This window comes from Pezoporus flaviventris, unplaced genomic scaffold (genome assembly GCF_033815535.1).
Source record: "Pezoporus flaviventris isolate CSIRO_AGI_PZ_B2104156 unplaced genomic scaffold, CSIRO_AGI_Pfla_v1 ptg000013l, whole genome shotgun sequence".
Taxonomy (NCBI): domain Eukaryota; kingdom Metazoa; phylum Chordata; class Aves; order Psittaciformes; family Psittacidae; genus Pezoporus; species Pezoporus flaviventris.
The window spans coordinates 18,061,090-18,077,331 of record NW_026892561.1 but is presented as its reverse complement, the minus strand read 5'-3'; the positions used below and the strand labels follow the sequence as shown (position 1 = coordinate 18,077,331).

Here is a 16,242-nt window from a genome sequence, read left to right as displayed (position 1 = left end):
ACACAGCTGTTGAACACAAGAGCAAAAAGAAGAGGACTCTTCCTGTGAGAAAAAACAAATCAAACATAATGAAGTCTGCTTCTGCTCTAGTAGATAACCCATCTAGAAGATTCAGGTCTGGCACCTTGCAGCATAGGGCTTTGCTGGTTTTTGCTACTTCCACTCTTTCAGGAAGCAGATTTTCCCCAGTGCTTTCTTGTAGTGTCACTGCTCCCTTGCTTCCTCATTGGGCCGTCTCAGATGTAGGCACAAGTGGCCCATGGGTCTGAACTGTAGTTACCAAGGAAAGAAGAAAACTATTTTAACAACCCCCCACACACAATATAGTTCAGATTTATTTCTCACATCTTCTGCCTGCCTCATGCAATTCATCCTCAATCACACTCTGGCATGCCACCTGTACTACAGCTGGGCAGCTCTCAGATTCCCAGAAAAATCATTCAGAATCATCCTGTGACCACAACTTAAATCTCTATACTCACTGACCACATGAATGTCCACATGGCTCATGTTTCACCTCCTGGGAATACTCCAGGCATGAGTCCTTGCAGCTCCACACAGGGATATAAATGGTAACCAGGACAAATCCCAAGTAAGAGCAGCTATTATTGTTACTTGTGAAAGTCAGTCTCAGGAGCCACGCTTAAAGCAAATATTTAACCCAATCCACTGAACTTCAAAGAAGGTCTTTCTAACCTCATAAATGACCTGAAATCCCAGTCCACTCTGAGCTCTGGTTTTCCAAAACTCTGCTGAATCTTTTCAATGTTGCCATCCTCTGGCTTTGCATCTGTCGATAATCTCCTGATATACCAGCTGCAACAGGTGAAGGTTTTCCACTCCAGAACACCCCCTTCCTGGCCAAATGCATGAAGCCCTCTGCCATTCAGAGGCAAACTGTTGTTTATTCTCAGTGAGAGAAGAGCACAGGCTCCTTCTCCCACTAGTCCTTCCACGTGCCCCCTCCTTACCTTCCTCCCTCCCCTGGTCTCTCTGGGGCTGCTCAGTTCACTTGCAGATTCTGAGGTGTCCATCACAGTCCCAAAGTCCTGCCTTCTGCTTGACTCCCTAAAGCCTCAGCCTCCTCTTCAGGCTGAGACCAGTTCCTTTGGATATATGGCAAGCAAAGCTGTTTGACAGGTGCACCTATAGCAGAAAAGAATCAGCTTGTCAAAAGAATTCCCTCCCTGGATTCCCAGTGGCTCAGTGGATGATGACCTTTAAAGTCTTTCCAAACCTAAACAATTCTATGGGTAAGACAGACAAGGGAGGCTGTGCTCTACTGGTACCTTTGCTGGCCCGTCTGTTTACAGATCCCACACACCACTTATCCACATATTTCTAGCTCTTCTTCAGATGTGTCTTTCTTGTGGGAAAAGCAAGCACAGAGGTCCTGGGTATTTTCCAGGTCACTGGTGGCACAGAGATCACATCTCCTGGTGATTCCTCCTCTAGAGGCACTTAATGAAAATACTGCACAACCCTGACCGCTTGCAGTTCTTCAAGCAGTTCCTTGAGGAGCACAACACAGATAAGCTACTGCATTTCTGGATGGCTGTACAGAAGCTAGCCAGAGACCAACCCAGAGATGAAGAGCTTCATTATTAACAGCATTGTCAGAAATTACTTCCATGCTGAAACCCCAGCTGATAAGCGCCCTCCCATCCCATACTTTACCCCTTTCATCATAAAATCCTCCTTCCTGAGCTAGATGCTAGTTGCAGATTTTATATCCTCTTGCAGGGACTTGCCAATTCCCCTTTCCCATCCAGTGGAGCATTTATTTGCTGAGGCCTTCCACTGCCACTTACAGTTCTAGAAAGGTGGCTTATTTGTTGGCAGGATCTATAGATCAACACCTGCAACATGCAATTCCTGTGGCGGCAGCATTAGCTCTTCCCTATCTTGTCTCCTTTGGATGCTCTTGGAGTCACAGCTTCACTCCCAAAGTATGCAATTAGCACAGTACAGAAAAGAAAAAGAATGAGAACCAAAGTCAGCAAACAGCAGACAGGGCAGGTAATGGTGGGAGAGGGTGAGGGTAGAAAGAGATGTCATGGTGGCTCGTGGGTGGCAGTCAGGGGAAGGCAGTGACCACACTTCTCTTCCAGAAGAGGAGCTGAACTGCCACACTTCTACCACCAAAGAAATAAATGAGGCTGAAGCAGTCAGCCCCCACACGTTGATGACAGCACAGATCTTTGTCCAGAAAACAATGGTAAAACAATGGTGAGCACCCAGGTCAAGCTGGTTCCTTAAGCCCAGTAGTTATACAAACACATCCTTCCCAACCGTCCATCCCACCCCAAGGTGACAGACAGCAATTGCTACAAACATATTTTCCCAATGAACTGTCAGCTGGTCCATCAAAATCGCAGCCAGGCCCTCACCCCAGCAAAACTGCTGCTGAAGCTGCTGATAAATTTACCTGAGCAAGGCCAGCAAGGCTTGTTCTATGGGGGCAAAGTCACTGTTTGGCTTCCAGGATGCTGGTCTGGAGGAGGCAACATGCTGCAGATAGGCAGGACAGACACGCCCAAGCCTGCTAAGCGCAAGAACAGAGCCCATGGAGGAGATTTACCCTTTCCCCCCACCATGTTCTATTCTCCAACCTTCTCCAAGCATAGGAGTCCAGTGGGACCCCAACCTCAGAGCTACCCCCTTGTCAGCTGCTCCCTCAACTTAGCCACCATCCCACGAAAGTTCTGCCCTCATCATGCATCTGGCTGCCAGCAACATACAGTCAGAAAAGGAAGTTACTTTTCTCAAAAGGAAAGTCACCATCATCAGCAAACTCTTCTTGAACTCTGACATTCTGCCCAAATTGTGGGTAAGATCCTGGGACCCACCCAGGAAAGCTGGAGGCTGCTGTCTGCTCATTGCTCAAGACCATTGCATCACAGCTGTGAGTGACTGTAGGGAAAGGGGAACCAGGCAGAGGTCTGGATCTGCTCCAGCAAAGCATGCTGTGAATCTTCAGAGCATGCTCTGAAGCTTGGGACCTCCACTTGGGCTCCACAGGATGGGAAGCAATCCATCACCATACCCACACTAGCGCTTGACCCAGGTAGACTGAGAACAAGCATGTGGACAAGGAGATGATAAAATCTCCTACCTGCCAGAGAAATGCCAGAGCTGAAGCACCAGGATGGGTGCTGCATGCCACCAATTCAGTCCTCTCACTCTCCAGAGAAAAAGGTCACCATCATCCCCTCCCCACTGCAGCCACCTTTTCCCCTTGCCATAGCTGTATCTTTCCCTTTGGAAAGCACAGCACAGTGCTTTCCACAGAAATCCAGGGGGGATCCTGCCCTTTTATCTGGGACAGTCAGCTAGGATGTAACTAGTCTCTCTTCTTGGAGACTGCTGAAATGAAAAGTGGGGTCAGGGAGAGAAACATACTTCTAGGGCCCATCAGAGGTGCCACAAACTCCTTTGGTCAAGCAGAGTCTCTTCTGTGGCCAGGTAAACATCTCTGAAGAAGAGAGATTTTGTCTGGAATTTATCTTCCAAGGAGCTACCAAACTCTGTCATCTACCACAGAACCAAGGTCATCATCTTCCCTGTCCTGATACACTCCTGGAGAAGGTAGACACCATCCCCTCTCTCCCAGAGCGGTGCTGGTTCTGTGGATACCAGCCTTTTTCTCCAGTCACGTGTTTCTCTGACATGGTGAAATGCAGATGAGACACTCCCCAGGAGCCTAGCTGCAGATGTCTGCTTGGATTTGCTGTCTTCAGGGTTTCTCATACAGGCTCTGCACATTAAAGGTGATGAGGAGCTTTCAAGTCTCCAAGAAGGACAGGGTGCAAATCTCTTTGCTTAGGACAAGAACCTCCTCCAAATCATGGTATCTACAGTCCAAGTAACCTAAGGACCTGTCTCCCTGCTCCACACCTGTCCTTAGGCTTGTTCTTCTAATGCAGAAATGTCCAGATCTGGGTTTTTGGTGTCCCACAGGGTGCACCTTAAAAGAGCCGAAGTTTTTCCGTCACACAGCCATGAGGAGGTGTGTGGTGCAAACCTACTGGAAAATGAAGCATCTTTGAAATAATTCCTTTCCAGCAGATTCAGTCAAAATTTCCCAGTGGGTTTTTAGAAATTTCTTTCAGGAATAGGGAAGTGGGTGCAGAGACTTCGTGAGCAAAAAACTGTTGCGTAACTCTTGTCTGCACTGATAAACAATTAAAAAATATTCTCACACACCTCCTAAAATAGAAATAAAGCAACTAATCTTCTGGGTTGCAAGTCAAATGAGAGTAAGAAAAGGAGAACTATGCAGCCACACACCAGGCTCAGTGGCGTTACATGGGGAATGCTCTGAGTACCCTCAATGGAAAGTAAGCTTCATCAGGATTTGAGGTGGCACTCACTGGGAAAGATACTTTTCCTTCCTCATCCACTTGTTTAGTTTCGGTACACTGAGTAACTCTAAACTGAAAAACACAAAGAAAGTGGTGCTAAGCGCTGTCAGTCTGCCTGACAACCCGGCTCCTTGACTGAATATTCATTTGGAAATTGTCTAATTGATTTTTGATTAAAGGGGAAACCAAAATAGGCACATACTGATTTTGCTTTGACGGTCGAGTGGGTGTTATCAAGCTGTTGTTCAGCTCCCTGTCATTTATGGCTGTCAAGTTCTGGTTAAAAATCAGGTTTATACAATTTTGATACCTACAGGCAGGTGCTTGAGCTGCTGCTCCACAGCCAAGCTGGGGTAAAACCCCTGTGCTTGCATTCTCCAAGACTGCCAAGTCACATCAATTAACTTAAACAACCCCAAAACCTTACATATCTCCACTGGATAATAAGCAGTGTTCAGCTTGAGTCTCCACTTTACAGAGCCTCACTGCAATTCTAGGGCCTTCTCAAACACAGTTGTTTTAATTGCCCCCAGAAAAAGCAAGCAAAACTTAACCTATCACAGATCTATTTTCAGCTAGCAGTAAACCAGAAGTAACACGTTACACAGGAGATGTGTTATCTGGTAAAAAGACACATGTTTGCCAAGGTTTTCAGGAAACCAGTGGGGAGCTGGTTTCCATCCCCACTGCTGCCTGAGCAATGCAGCCCATATTTAGCTCACAGAGCCCCACTAAGATAGTGCTCTGGAGAGACGGCCATGGATGTGTAAAAAAGACTGAATTTCCTCACATGGACATTAATCCTGCAATGACTGTCCCTGGGATAATTTTCCCCGAGCCACAGCTTCTTGCAGCGCCTCTCAGGAACAAATAACCAGAGCCAGGCAGATAAAATCACTCAGCTCGAGTGATGTGTGTTGGGAATACATGTGTGATCTCTCAGACCCGTCTCATTTCCCCTGTCCTAGCCTGCATGGCTGGCATATTCAGTCTGGTGGAGTAGGAAGGGTAGACACCATCGGGCAGATCTGTACCTGCAGGATGCAGCACAGGCTGCCTCCTGCTCTTGTATCACCTGTCAGCCCACAGGCAGCCCTGACTGCAGCACCCTGTCAGAGAAGCAAACCAAATCAGCATGCAACCCCAAAATAGCTGCAGGTTCTGAATGCAATAATGCCCGTGGTACCTTTTGCTTGGAACGCTTTTCTGCACCTTATCACAGTTTCACCAATGACCTTTATCTGTGAGTCTTGCTTTTCTGACCTTTAGATAAAAAGCTTGCTTTTCAGCTGAGAAATATGGTTGTGCTGTCTCTTAAAGGCACCAAAATTGTTAGGGAAAATACCTATAACTCCAGAGAAAACCTCTTATCGTCCACGCCTTGCTTTTTTGCCGATTTTGAGGATTACTGCTTTGTGCAGATGCAGTGTGTGCCCACTGGGAAGGTGGCAGACTTAAATCCATCTATATCACCAGGCGTCACTGTGGTGCTGTCTGTGCCTTTACGCAGAGTGGAGGGGCCGGTCCTGCTGAGGTTGGGAATACTACCTGCACCCCACTTCACGAGCAAGAGCATGGAGCTCCTCTTGGGAGAAGCTTCCCACACCAGCACAAAGCTGGGAGCATGTCTGTGTGTGGGAGCAGCTGTGCAAATGTGTGTCCCCATTTTTCCAAGTGCCATTTCCTTGCAAGCCCCTCATCTGCCACCCAGGACCCCCCAACACTGCAACAGAGCCAGGGTGGGACATATCACCCCTGCCCTGCAGCCCCCAAATAGCTCCACAGTCAAGATTTGGGTAATCCAAGTGCTTGCTCAGCCACCCTTCTTTAACCTTTGTATAAGCCCCATAGAAGTCAAAGAAGCATCCTGGTGTCCTCCCTCATTTGCTGTCAGAGCACTTGCCACACCTTACTGCTTCATCTCCCTCACCAGGCAATCATGCTATCATTGTCTTATCATTCACAAAAGGCATCCAGATCCTGCTGCCACAACCCCAGATGACAATGGAACAACAGAAGGAGCAAAAAAGTGCTGAAAGGAGTGTTCCTGCTCTCAAGTGGAGCTCCAGCTGCCCAGGACCGCTCTGAGGTTTAGGGCTTCCTGAACTGGTCCATGATAGGAAGTTTGTATATGTTGTTTTCCCCAGATTCAGATTAAAGTCTTGAGAAAAGGCTCTACCTTCAGAGCAGGTAGGCAGTCACAGGAGCAGTCTACCTCCCCCAGATCACACCAGCATAAGCACCTGGAGCAGCAGAGCCACGACACCCCTTAAAACCTAAAGGCCAACTGGGTGGGTCTCTGCAGTATGCTGGTCACCCCCACCATGTCCAGTAACACTCACAGAAAATGTCCAGTTCCTGCACCTCTCCATACCCTGAGCACCTTCCCAGGAGCACACAGCCATGCTGCTCACCTCTGATCACCTGCACCCTGCCTCCATCAGCAGTTGCACCATGGCCACTCATGCAACATCTCTCCCTTCCCTGCAGACATCAGGGGAAGGACAGACCTCCAAGGAAGAACAGAACTCCCAACATAATGTGCACACTGAGCAGGACAGGGGCGTGCTCCAAGAAAGCTCTGCACAGCCCAATCACACTGCATAGTTTGCACTTAATCAGCAGTGAGACCTAAAAATATTCACAGCATCCTCCAGCTTGCCTGGTAACAGCATAGCAGCTTGCACCTCTGGAACTACACCAGGAACATGCCACAGCGTGTATTTCCACCTGATCTGATACCCTTATCCACACAATAGTCTCCTTCCTTACATGTACCTGTAAAAGACTGTATTGCACATAGCTGGGACCCCCCAACAGTGTAAACAAATTATACGTAGCCCAAGCACACCAGCGCCTTTGAGGTCTTTCCCAATCTGGAAGGTGCTTAAAGCCAGAAAGCAGTCACAATAAATACTTTGCCTAAGAAAGGGGCTTCTCAAACATCACCCACCCCTAGAAGTTGCTCCAGCCCTGCTATGCAGAGAGCCACACTTCCCACAGAAGACCAAAGCTGCTCTGATCTGGATAGCTCACAACCTCATCTCAGCTCTTCACTCTTAAATACCTCCTGTGGGTGGCAATGCTAAGAGAGCCCACCTGGCTTACTACTTAGCTGTCCCTGAGTGGTGAGATGGTGCCTGCCTTGCCACAGCCTTTCTGATTTTCCAATCAAAATCAGCTCATGCCTGACTCAAGGCCTCAGAATGTTTTTTTTAACAGCTAGTATGTTTACAAAGCACTAACCAAATCATACCATATTCATTTTCCCCAGGTGAAACTGAGTCAGAGTGGCTTTGCCTCGTCACCAGGAAGCCACAGAAATCCCTAACGTTCTTTGGACCTCATGAAGAAAAGACCATGATCTTTATCACACCTTGACTCTGACAGCTCCCTAGCAAGCTCCCAGCTTTGTAACTTTGAGCTATTTTTAGCCACTTTTTAACCCTTAGATCCTAGAAGACTGCATCCTGGGAATAACACAGGTGTATTTAAGGCAGACACTGACATGTTTCATATTTGTGAGTTATGATTATCAACACTTTGCTTCTGGAGGATCAGAAAACCTGAACAAATCTAAGCAGATTTCTATAAATGAAGGACTTAGGAAGCTGATGCCACTATTACAACCTAAACAGATCCTCAGAATTGCCCTTGCGATGTAACTTGATTTTGCTCCAAAAACCTTGAGCCCCAAAAGCTAGCTGCATTTTTATGTGCTTTTCACTAACACTTCAGGCTCTGCAGCCTGAGCCCAGCTGAGCCCACTCTCTAGAAGGCTTCACGGATGTGCCTGAAGCTCCACACAGCAAAACCACAGCCAAAATGATCTTCACTCCACTGCATCTGCAGACTGGGTTTTTTTCCCAGTGTATCAGATGAAACACATTGACCTGGGACCATGCCTGTGCACAAGCATATCCTCAGCACAAAAGTGACAGGATGGGGAGCACCTGATCCCATCACATGGGGTTAAGCCAGCTGCCTGCAGGAGCAGAGGAAAAAGGCAGAGGCACAGCAAATAGACAATGTACAGGCATGACAGCAGGGGAATGAAGCGTGTAGGGCCAAATCAGCATGCCCTTGGGCACCACGCATGGTCTGCAAGCCTGCCTGTAAAAGGCAAAGGCAGGCAGCACCTCCCAGGTGGGCACTGATGCTGGGAGCCATCAGCACATCAAGCAGCATTAACTGTGGCAGCTGGTTCCACCCCCCAGCTCCCCAGGATACCTTTATCCCCAGGCTGCACCCTCAGAAACTGCCATACTACCCCATTTCAATACTTTCCAGCTGACCTTGCCACTGGATTTTCATCCTGCCGGGCCTCTGACTGAGCACTCACCCATCCTCCCTGATCCTGCAAGGAGGAGAGGCAGCCTTTGCATGGCTTGGTGGTCCCCAGCACTGGTCCAGTCCCACGCCCCCCTCTTCATGTGGGCCGACACCCTGTGAGCAAGCTTTGCAGATACTACGCATGGATCAAGTTTCCCCTCTGACAGCAGCCTCCCGGCACACCTCTGGCTTCTCGGAAAGCAGGACACAGCCCTGCAGACCACGCAAGCCTTTCCTGGACATTCTTCCCAGCAGCCTGATTTCCCCAGAGAGACAGGTCACAGCCTCCATGGGTTTGATCATTGCTCTGGTTTGGACATCCTTGAGAACTCCCCACTTTCAGGAAGGCTTTTCCACAGCCTTTTAAGGTTGCCAAGTCACAGCCCTTTAGCAAAACAGCAGAGCAATGCAAGAAGATGCAAAGGTCAAAGCAAGCCAGAAATGTGGTGCTTTACAACAGGCTGAAGGAGCCCAGCCCATTGCCTCACCTCTCCTTAAGCAAGAGCAGAAACATACTGCTGTGGCATTGAGCCACATTTGCATGGTGACATAGTGCTTCATATAGTATCCCTGCTCCCAATGCTGCTGAGACTTCGATATCCATCTCTATGCATCCTCCTGCTTTCTGACCATGAGAAGAGAAAATAAGCAAGAAAAAATGAGCAAGGAGGAATAGAAAAGAAAAAAATATTGACATAAGAGGAGTCAATATTCTCTTGGTTGTATTTTCTCTAATTGGCATCTCATAGTGGCACAGTCAAGTTTTCTTGTTGCATTCACATATTTTTTAAAAGGTTCCCAAGACCATCAGAAGGACCTTTTGCTCTGAGCCAGGACCACTGATGCAGGCTGGCACATGGACCTTACCAGCCATATGTATGGCAGTCTGCAACCCAATTCATGCACAGCAATGCCTCCTAGTTTGAAGGTAGTTATCAGAGGACTGGAGCACCTCCCGTATGAAGACAGCCTGAGGAAGCTGGGGCTGTTCAGCCTGGAGAAGAGAAGGCTGCGTGGAGACCTCATAGCAGCCTTCCAGTATCTGAAGGGGGCCTATAGGGATGCTGAACAGGGACTCTTCATTAGAGACTGTAGTGATAGGACAAGGGGTAACAGGTTAAAACTTAAACAGGGGAAGTTTAGATTGGATATAAGAAGGAAATTCTTTCCTGTTAGGGTGGTGAGGCACTGGAACAGGTTGCCCAGGGAGGTTGCGAATGCTCCGTCCCTGGCAGTGTTCAAGACTGGGTTGGACAAGGCCTTGGGTGATATGGTTTAGCATGAGGTGTCCCTGCCCACAGCAGGGGGGTTGGAACTAGATGATCTTAAGGTCCCTTCCAACCCTAACGATTCTATGATTCTAAATACATCTATAATCATACACAGCTAAAACAGATGTGTAGGCTCAAGGATACTTTCTGGACAGCCATTCATTTGTAGAGGAGATGGGTCAAACACATCCACTCCCAGACTTTTACATGTATGCAAACACACACATGCAAGCATTGACGCTAATCTTCACACCTCAAATCATCCATGAAATCCTCACCCTCACTCCACAAAAACAATGCAAAACCTCCCACCATTCAGGCAGTTACTTCACAAGAGACAGCTTGCTTCTGAGGACAGGAAGCCTTCAGCCCTTCCCAACATCTTTTCCCATCAAATACCCATATAGGCCAGAAGCAGTTCATTTGAACAGTGACAAAACCATCCACCACCTTACCTAAGCAACCAAGAGGCACCTCCACAGGGAGGCCAAAAATCCCAGCCTTTTGAGCATTTTACAGTGCTGCAGACTCTCTCTTTCTGTGCAGAGGGGATGCAGGAACCTCATTCATAAATGAGTGTACAGTCAGTTTTCCAGGCAAGTTTATTCCAAGTTTGGGTCTCCACAGGCTAATTGAAAGAATAACAATCTCAGTCTGAAAAAAATTAAGGAATCTTTTCAACAGCTGAGAAATATTTCCATACACAACATGTAATCATTGTGCAAATCAGAGCATTAGTGGAGAAACAAGCAAGCCCTTGGACAATCAGACACACACTGCATGCTGTAGGATTTCAGAAATGGGTTTGTGCTATGAGCCTCCAATACAAGACCTCTGATCTGGCTGCATGCTGCAGCTGTATGGGCACCAGCGCTGTGGAAGTGAGCCAAATCTGGCAGGACAGTAATACCCAGGAAGTGGCACTGGTTTGGAGACAGAAGTGCTGAAGCCTTGCAGATGCAGCCTGCCACAACAGAGCTTGTCCTTTCCAGGAGGAACCAGTCCCTGGAGTCCCTTTGATGTCAGTGACCTTCTTCAGCTGAGTCAGGAACAGTAGCAGTTTCGTGGAATTGTGCTCCTTGCACCCATTCCTTGTGGAAACATCTCCTGTGTTACTCAAAAGAAGTCCTTCAGGTCCCAGCAGGCTGGCCTGAGTGCACCTTTAACAGATCAGATGAATAATGAGCCATTGCCTAGGCATCTTATGGCTGCTGTGTTTCAGAAAGACTGAAAAGACAAGATTCTTGTCTTTCTAGGGTTAGATGAGCAGCTCATTAGTACAAACTGTAGGGAATATTTGCCCTAGCAAGGAGTTTGAACTTTTTCCTTTAGCAGAGTCCAATGTCATCTGGCAATGCCCGAGCTCTTCTCTTGCCTCCCAGACACATCAGGTTTATGGGGGCTGTCCCACATCTCCCTGCTCTCCATAAGGATCAGGGCCTTGATCTGTACCTTACAGATGCAGGTAAGTCCAGAGGGATGGAGTAGTCAAGGGGGACATGGGTTGGCACTCAACTTGGTTCCTCTCCAAAACCTGTTACACCAAACACTTCGAAAGCATCTTCAGTTTCTTAACTTAAGTCCTCCACACTCTGTCCCTGCATCTGCTCTCTCCCATCTCCTTACCCACTTTCTTCACTCCTTTGCAGACGAAGAAATAGGGCATAAAATGAGGCAGCGATGGTGGGATTGGACATGGGACAGGAGGCAATGACATCCTACAGAAAAGAGTACTGAATATCTGCAAAGTGACTGTATTCAGGATTCTGGCATAAACTGTTGTACACATAAATGGTAAGTGCTGGAAAAAGCTTCAAGAAATATTCAGCATTGTCTCCTATTTTGTTGCTGAGCCTGAAAGAGAACAAACCCAAAAAGGGTTTTTAAAGCTTGCCTAAAGACTCAAATATCCAGGATACCCTGGTCCCTCCCTTGCAGAGAAAACAAAACCAGAAACAAAACCACCAACCCACCCCCCCCCCAAAACTAAAAGAAAACACCAACCCCAAACCCCACAACATTCCAAAGGCTTTCTGATAACACAGGAAGGTTTCCTATAAATACTTGAGCTGCAACTTTTCTATATCTTCCCTAAGCTACTCAATCCATTTTTTTCACTATTTCTCCAGCACCTCCATCTGCCTAATCCTACCTGCATCTTCACTGAAGAGCAGTGCTGGCTACCAGCCGCAGTGAAATCATCACTAGGAGTGATTCGGAGAAAACTCCAGGAACAAATTCACCAACAGTTTCAAGTTGACAAGCAGGTATTCTTTATTGGCGCCGGGAGACACGGGGGATAGCTCCTCCTAACGTGTGTCCCCGAATTGCTATACAGGTCATCCTTATATGGTCACTGAGCATATTACATCATTTTCCAAAAAGTTTCCGGCATGCATACAAAAATGTGGTGGTCTTTAAGGGTCGTTGACTTTTCCCAACAAGCTGAATTAACATTACAGACATAGCAATCATCCTGGCCTTCTACTTATCAGTTAGTTTAACTGCTCTCATCCTGGACATCTGCTAGTCCGGGATACTCCCTAGTAGATGCTTACACCAGTTTAATGGCTTTATTAACACCCCAAACATAGCAATCATCCTGTCCTTCTTCTTATCAGTTAGTTTATCTGTGCCCACCCTGGACATCTGGTAGTCCCAGATACTCCCCATCCCCAGGTCCTGTCCTTCTGTTCTGCTTTTCTCACACCTTTTGTACTAGGGTCCTGAGGGCCTGAAACTATGTCAACTACCTTCAAGCACCGCAGTTATTTTCCATTACAAAGCCATCAAATTTAACATTACTTAGAACTGATTACATTTTGTACTTTTGTGCCTCTTTGTCTCAGGAGCAAACACCACCTCTAACCTCATGCTTAAGCACCCATGACTATGGAGAGTTAGAGACTAGCAGCTTTTTAGGAGTCAAGACCTCCTAATAGGATCTTCTAACAGGACCTGTGCTGTTATGTGATCCATATCTCAATGCATTTCAGCACAGTAAACATCAGCACTTTGGAAATACTAGAAAGGTAGATAAGAAGGCTTTTCAAAAGTGTAAAGGAAAATACAAATATTTAAGAGGGATCTAAAAACCTTTCTGGAGTTATAGCAAGAAACATCAGCCTGCAGCAAAAATAACAGCCCAGAAGACATGTTCATGGTGTCCTCTGCTGCAGAGCCATGACCTGCCTTAGTTGTCATGGACACCTCTCCACCCCACAGCCTGCTCTGCAAAGGCTAAGATGCAGAGGGAGTGCCATCAACTCTCTGTAGCTGCTGCCATCCCTCTGGAACAGAAGGCTCTGGTTGAGGATGTTCATCTGTGGGAGATGATCTAAGTTCCTTTTCTTAACCTCTGGAAGGTGATATTGAGGACTGACTCCAGATGGCTTGCAGCCATGACACACGATCTTCACACACTACTGTGCTGCCAGAAGAGATAACCCCTCTAAGGAGATGAGCTCTAATGGACTTTCTCCCACATCCCAGTTGTGTTCTCCCTTCCCGAAAACCATCTGAAGATTTTTGTCCTCAAACTCCCTGACATTTCCAGATACCCATATGCTCCCTGCAATGCAACTGTGGCAGGGGCACGGATGTGAACGTGTACCTGATATCTGGATGTTCATTCAGGTTTCTGATGAACCTCAGTAGGTCACTGACGTTGTTGCTATATTTGAATGATCTTCCTTTCTTGGGATTTTCCATGATGTTCAGAACATCTCTGTTAATCTGAAAAAAAAAAAAGCACACAGATGATTCTCTGCCTTTCACACACCACAAAAGCAGCACATCTACCTCCACTCACCACACCTACTGCCTTTCTGCAGAGACATCATCTTGCATGAGTAAATCTTGTAACTCTTAAAAGCGTATTCCCCAACACGAGCAGAAGAGTTCACTCTGCAAGGCAGGTACCACACAGACCCCCTGATTTTGCTGTTTCCCATCTATGGCATTTGCACTAGGATGTCAACATGGAACAGGAGATTTTCATGCATGCCTGTAGGGCAGGGGGAGACTTGGAAGTCTTGATCCAGTTGTGCCACTGGTGAAAGGACCACATGGGCTGCTGCATTGAGCCAAGACTGTCATATCTCAAACACATGCAGCACGTCTTTCCAAGATGCTCCCTGCAAAAACAAGCCTGGTCTCACTGCTTTTGAGACAATCTAACAAAACATATTTGCCAGGAATTTGCAGGCAGCAAAGGCCAGAGGTCACCAACAAACACCCTTGAAGGTTTGCCAGCTAATTCTATCATAAGTATCCCCTACTAACACCCCAGTCAACAGAGCTCCCTTTACCACCAATGCTTTTAGTCTTGGGTACTCTGATTACATGGCTTAAATTTAATTGTTTCCTTCAGTTACCTGTATTTGCTACTTTTGAAGCTTCTTTTTCCAGTTAAAGTTTTAAATGGGGCTTTTTCCTAAATAGGAAAAGCTTCTGCCTAAGTGTTTCACTCAAACCTTGTACTAATTCAAAGAGAAGAGGATTACTTCCTTGGTCTACCATGGACAAGGAAAACTTTCAGTAGCATTAGGAGCTTGAAAGACAGCTTTCTGATTGTGGAGATCTTTGACTTTATTCCATATAGTCTTCAGGAAATTGAACCTGCTGTGGAATTAGATGATTCATTAGCTGCAACAGGACATTGCTGTTCCCAGCACTACAGGCAAATTCCTACCAAAAACTTTCCCTTTGTACTCCCAGGACTTACATCTGTTTGCTCCAGAAATACGGATGTACGCTCAAACCTTCCAAGCCTCATTCATCATGAGACACCAGGCTACTTACAAGATCCAGAGCCTCCTTGTAATCTGGGGAATCGGCAACTAAATCTTCAGCACTGACTTGCTGAAGGGGCTTCCTACCCCATGTTAAAACATACAGCACAAGACTGCTGAGGGCCTGCAAAGAAACACATCACTGTTCACATGCCAGATGTGTGAAACTTCTTACCAAATGGAGAAGGACTGTTATTCCTAAATAAGCTGACTGTATATGTGAACACGCATGTGCACCTATAGATGTGCAGAAGTCTGCAAATACATAGAAACACAAACTTGGAAGCTGTATGCACAGAGGAGACAGGCACCATAATCATGTTCACAGGGTTCTCTGGATATCCTATCACCAGCTATAGCCTTGCATCCTAGCCACTATCATCCTGAGGCAGTGCTTTGGGCTTTCCCAGAAATCAAAATGGTTTCTAATTGAGGACACAGAAAGGCTTCCCCCTAGGTTTCACAGCTACAGAAAATATCAGAGAACACCTGACATTTTAAACCATTCATTGATTTGCAGAGAAGTTACCTCTAAATCTGAGTTTACAAGCTCTTGTTTGTCTTCAATCAACCTCCTTTTATTATTGAAGTCAGCAAGGTAAATTTTGCCACCTAAATCTGAGGAAATAATAAACAAATTTTATGGGGAAAATGTTAATGGTGGAAAATGTAACAGTCTGTCATTGACTTCTGGATGGCCCCTTCTTTAGAAAACAGTTCTCTGATGAGATCTGCTGTGGGTTAATCTGACTGCAAAGATCTGGAAAGAAGGACAGGTCTATTGAGACATGCAAAGTTCTGTTTTATTTGGCTGTCCGCAAACATATCTATACTCACTCAAAGAGGAGCTCTAATGCCATAGACATCCCATTCTGCATAAAGACATCTGTTTTTTGTTTTGTTTTTTTTTTTACAGACAGCTATGAAGCATCTTCTCTACACTACAGACATCAAGAAAGCAAAATGAAAACACTGAGAAAGCAAAGGATAACCTATCAAAAAGTTGCTGGGATGCAGATCCTGGTGAGCAAATCCAAGGGAGTGCAGCTCCCTCACTGCCTGGAAGATCATCCTCAGAGCACCTTTGCAATCCATTTGGCCTTCTGTTTCCTGCAGATGTTGTTCAAGATTTTTCTCCCAGAGGGGGAAGCGTAAGTACACGTAGCCTTTTGCTTTCTCAAACTGGAAGAGCTTCAGTTCACAGTTATTACATTGTTCAAAGAACCTTTTCTCTTTGTCACCCTCTGTACTGGAGCTTATTCTTACTGCCACCTCTGTCCCACTATGGATCCCAAGGTAGATGCCACCTTGAGAAGTATTCTGGATTCTCTGCTGGATATATTGATGTCTTCAGTTTGCCAATCATAGGACCAAGTCCTCTTCATTAGGTTGCACGGCACTCTGCAGTGGTGTCCAGCCACTTTCTGCTTTGGAGTTCACATCTGCCCCTTTCTCCAGCAGCTCCAGCACATCTTTTTTAAT

At 46.5% G+C, this 16,242-nt stretch overlaps 2 protein-coding genes across 5 annotated transcripts in view; both read right to left on the bottom strand.

The window, feature by feature from the left end:
• The window catches only part of LOC133268612 (regulator of G-protein signaling 16-like), a 427,729-nt gene that overhangs the window by 392,766 nt on the left and 18,721 nt on the right, over positions 1–16,242 (bottom strand). The window lies entirely within an intron of this gene.
• Positions 10,552–16,128, bottom strand: RNASEL (ribonuclease L). Of its 4 annotated transcripts, XR_009743112.1 has the most exons (6): positions 15,753–16,128; positions 15,290–15,378; positions 14,771–14,884; positions 14,473–14,590; positions 13,581–13,702; positions 10,552–11,821 (listed from the first exon to the last, which is right to left on the bottom strand). XR_009743112.1 is itself a non-coding variant. In XM_061451957.1 (5 exons), the coding sequence occupies exons 1-5, from the start codon at positions 15,853–15,855 to the stop codon at positions 11,686–11,688; spliced, it is 564 nt and encodes a 187-aa protein (XP_061307941.1). In that variant the 5' UTR covers positions 15,856–16,128; the 3' UTR covers positions 10,552–11,685. The 4 variants fall into 4 exon arrangements, 1 of the variants encoding a protein (XP_061307941.1); XR_009743110.1 differs by having other exon boundaries at positions 14,694–15,378; XR_009743111.1 differs by having other exon boundaries at positions 14,473–14,884.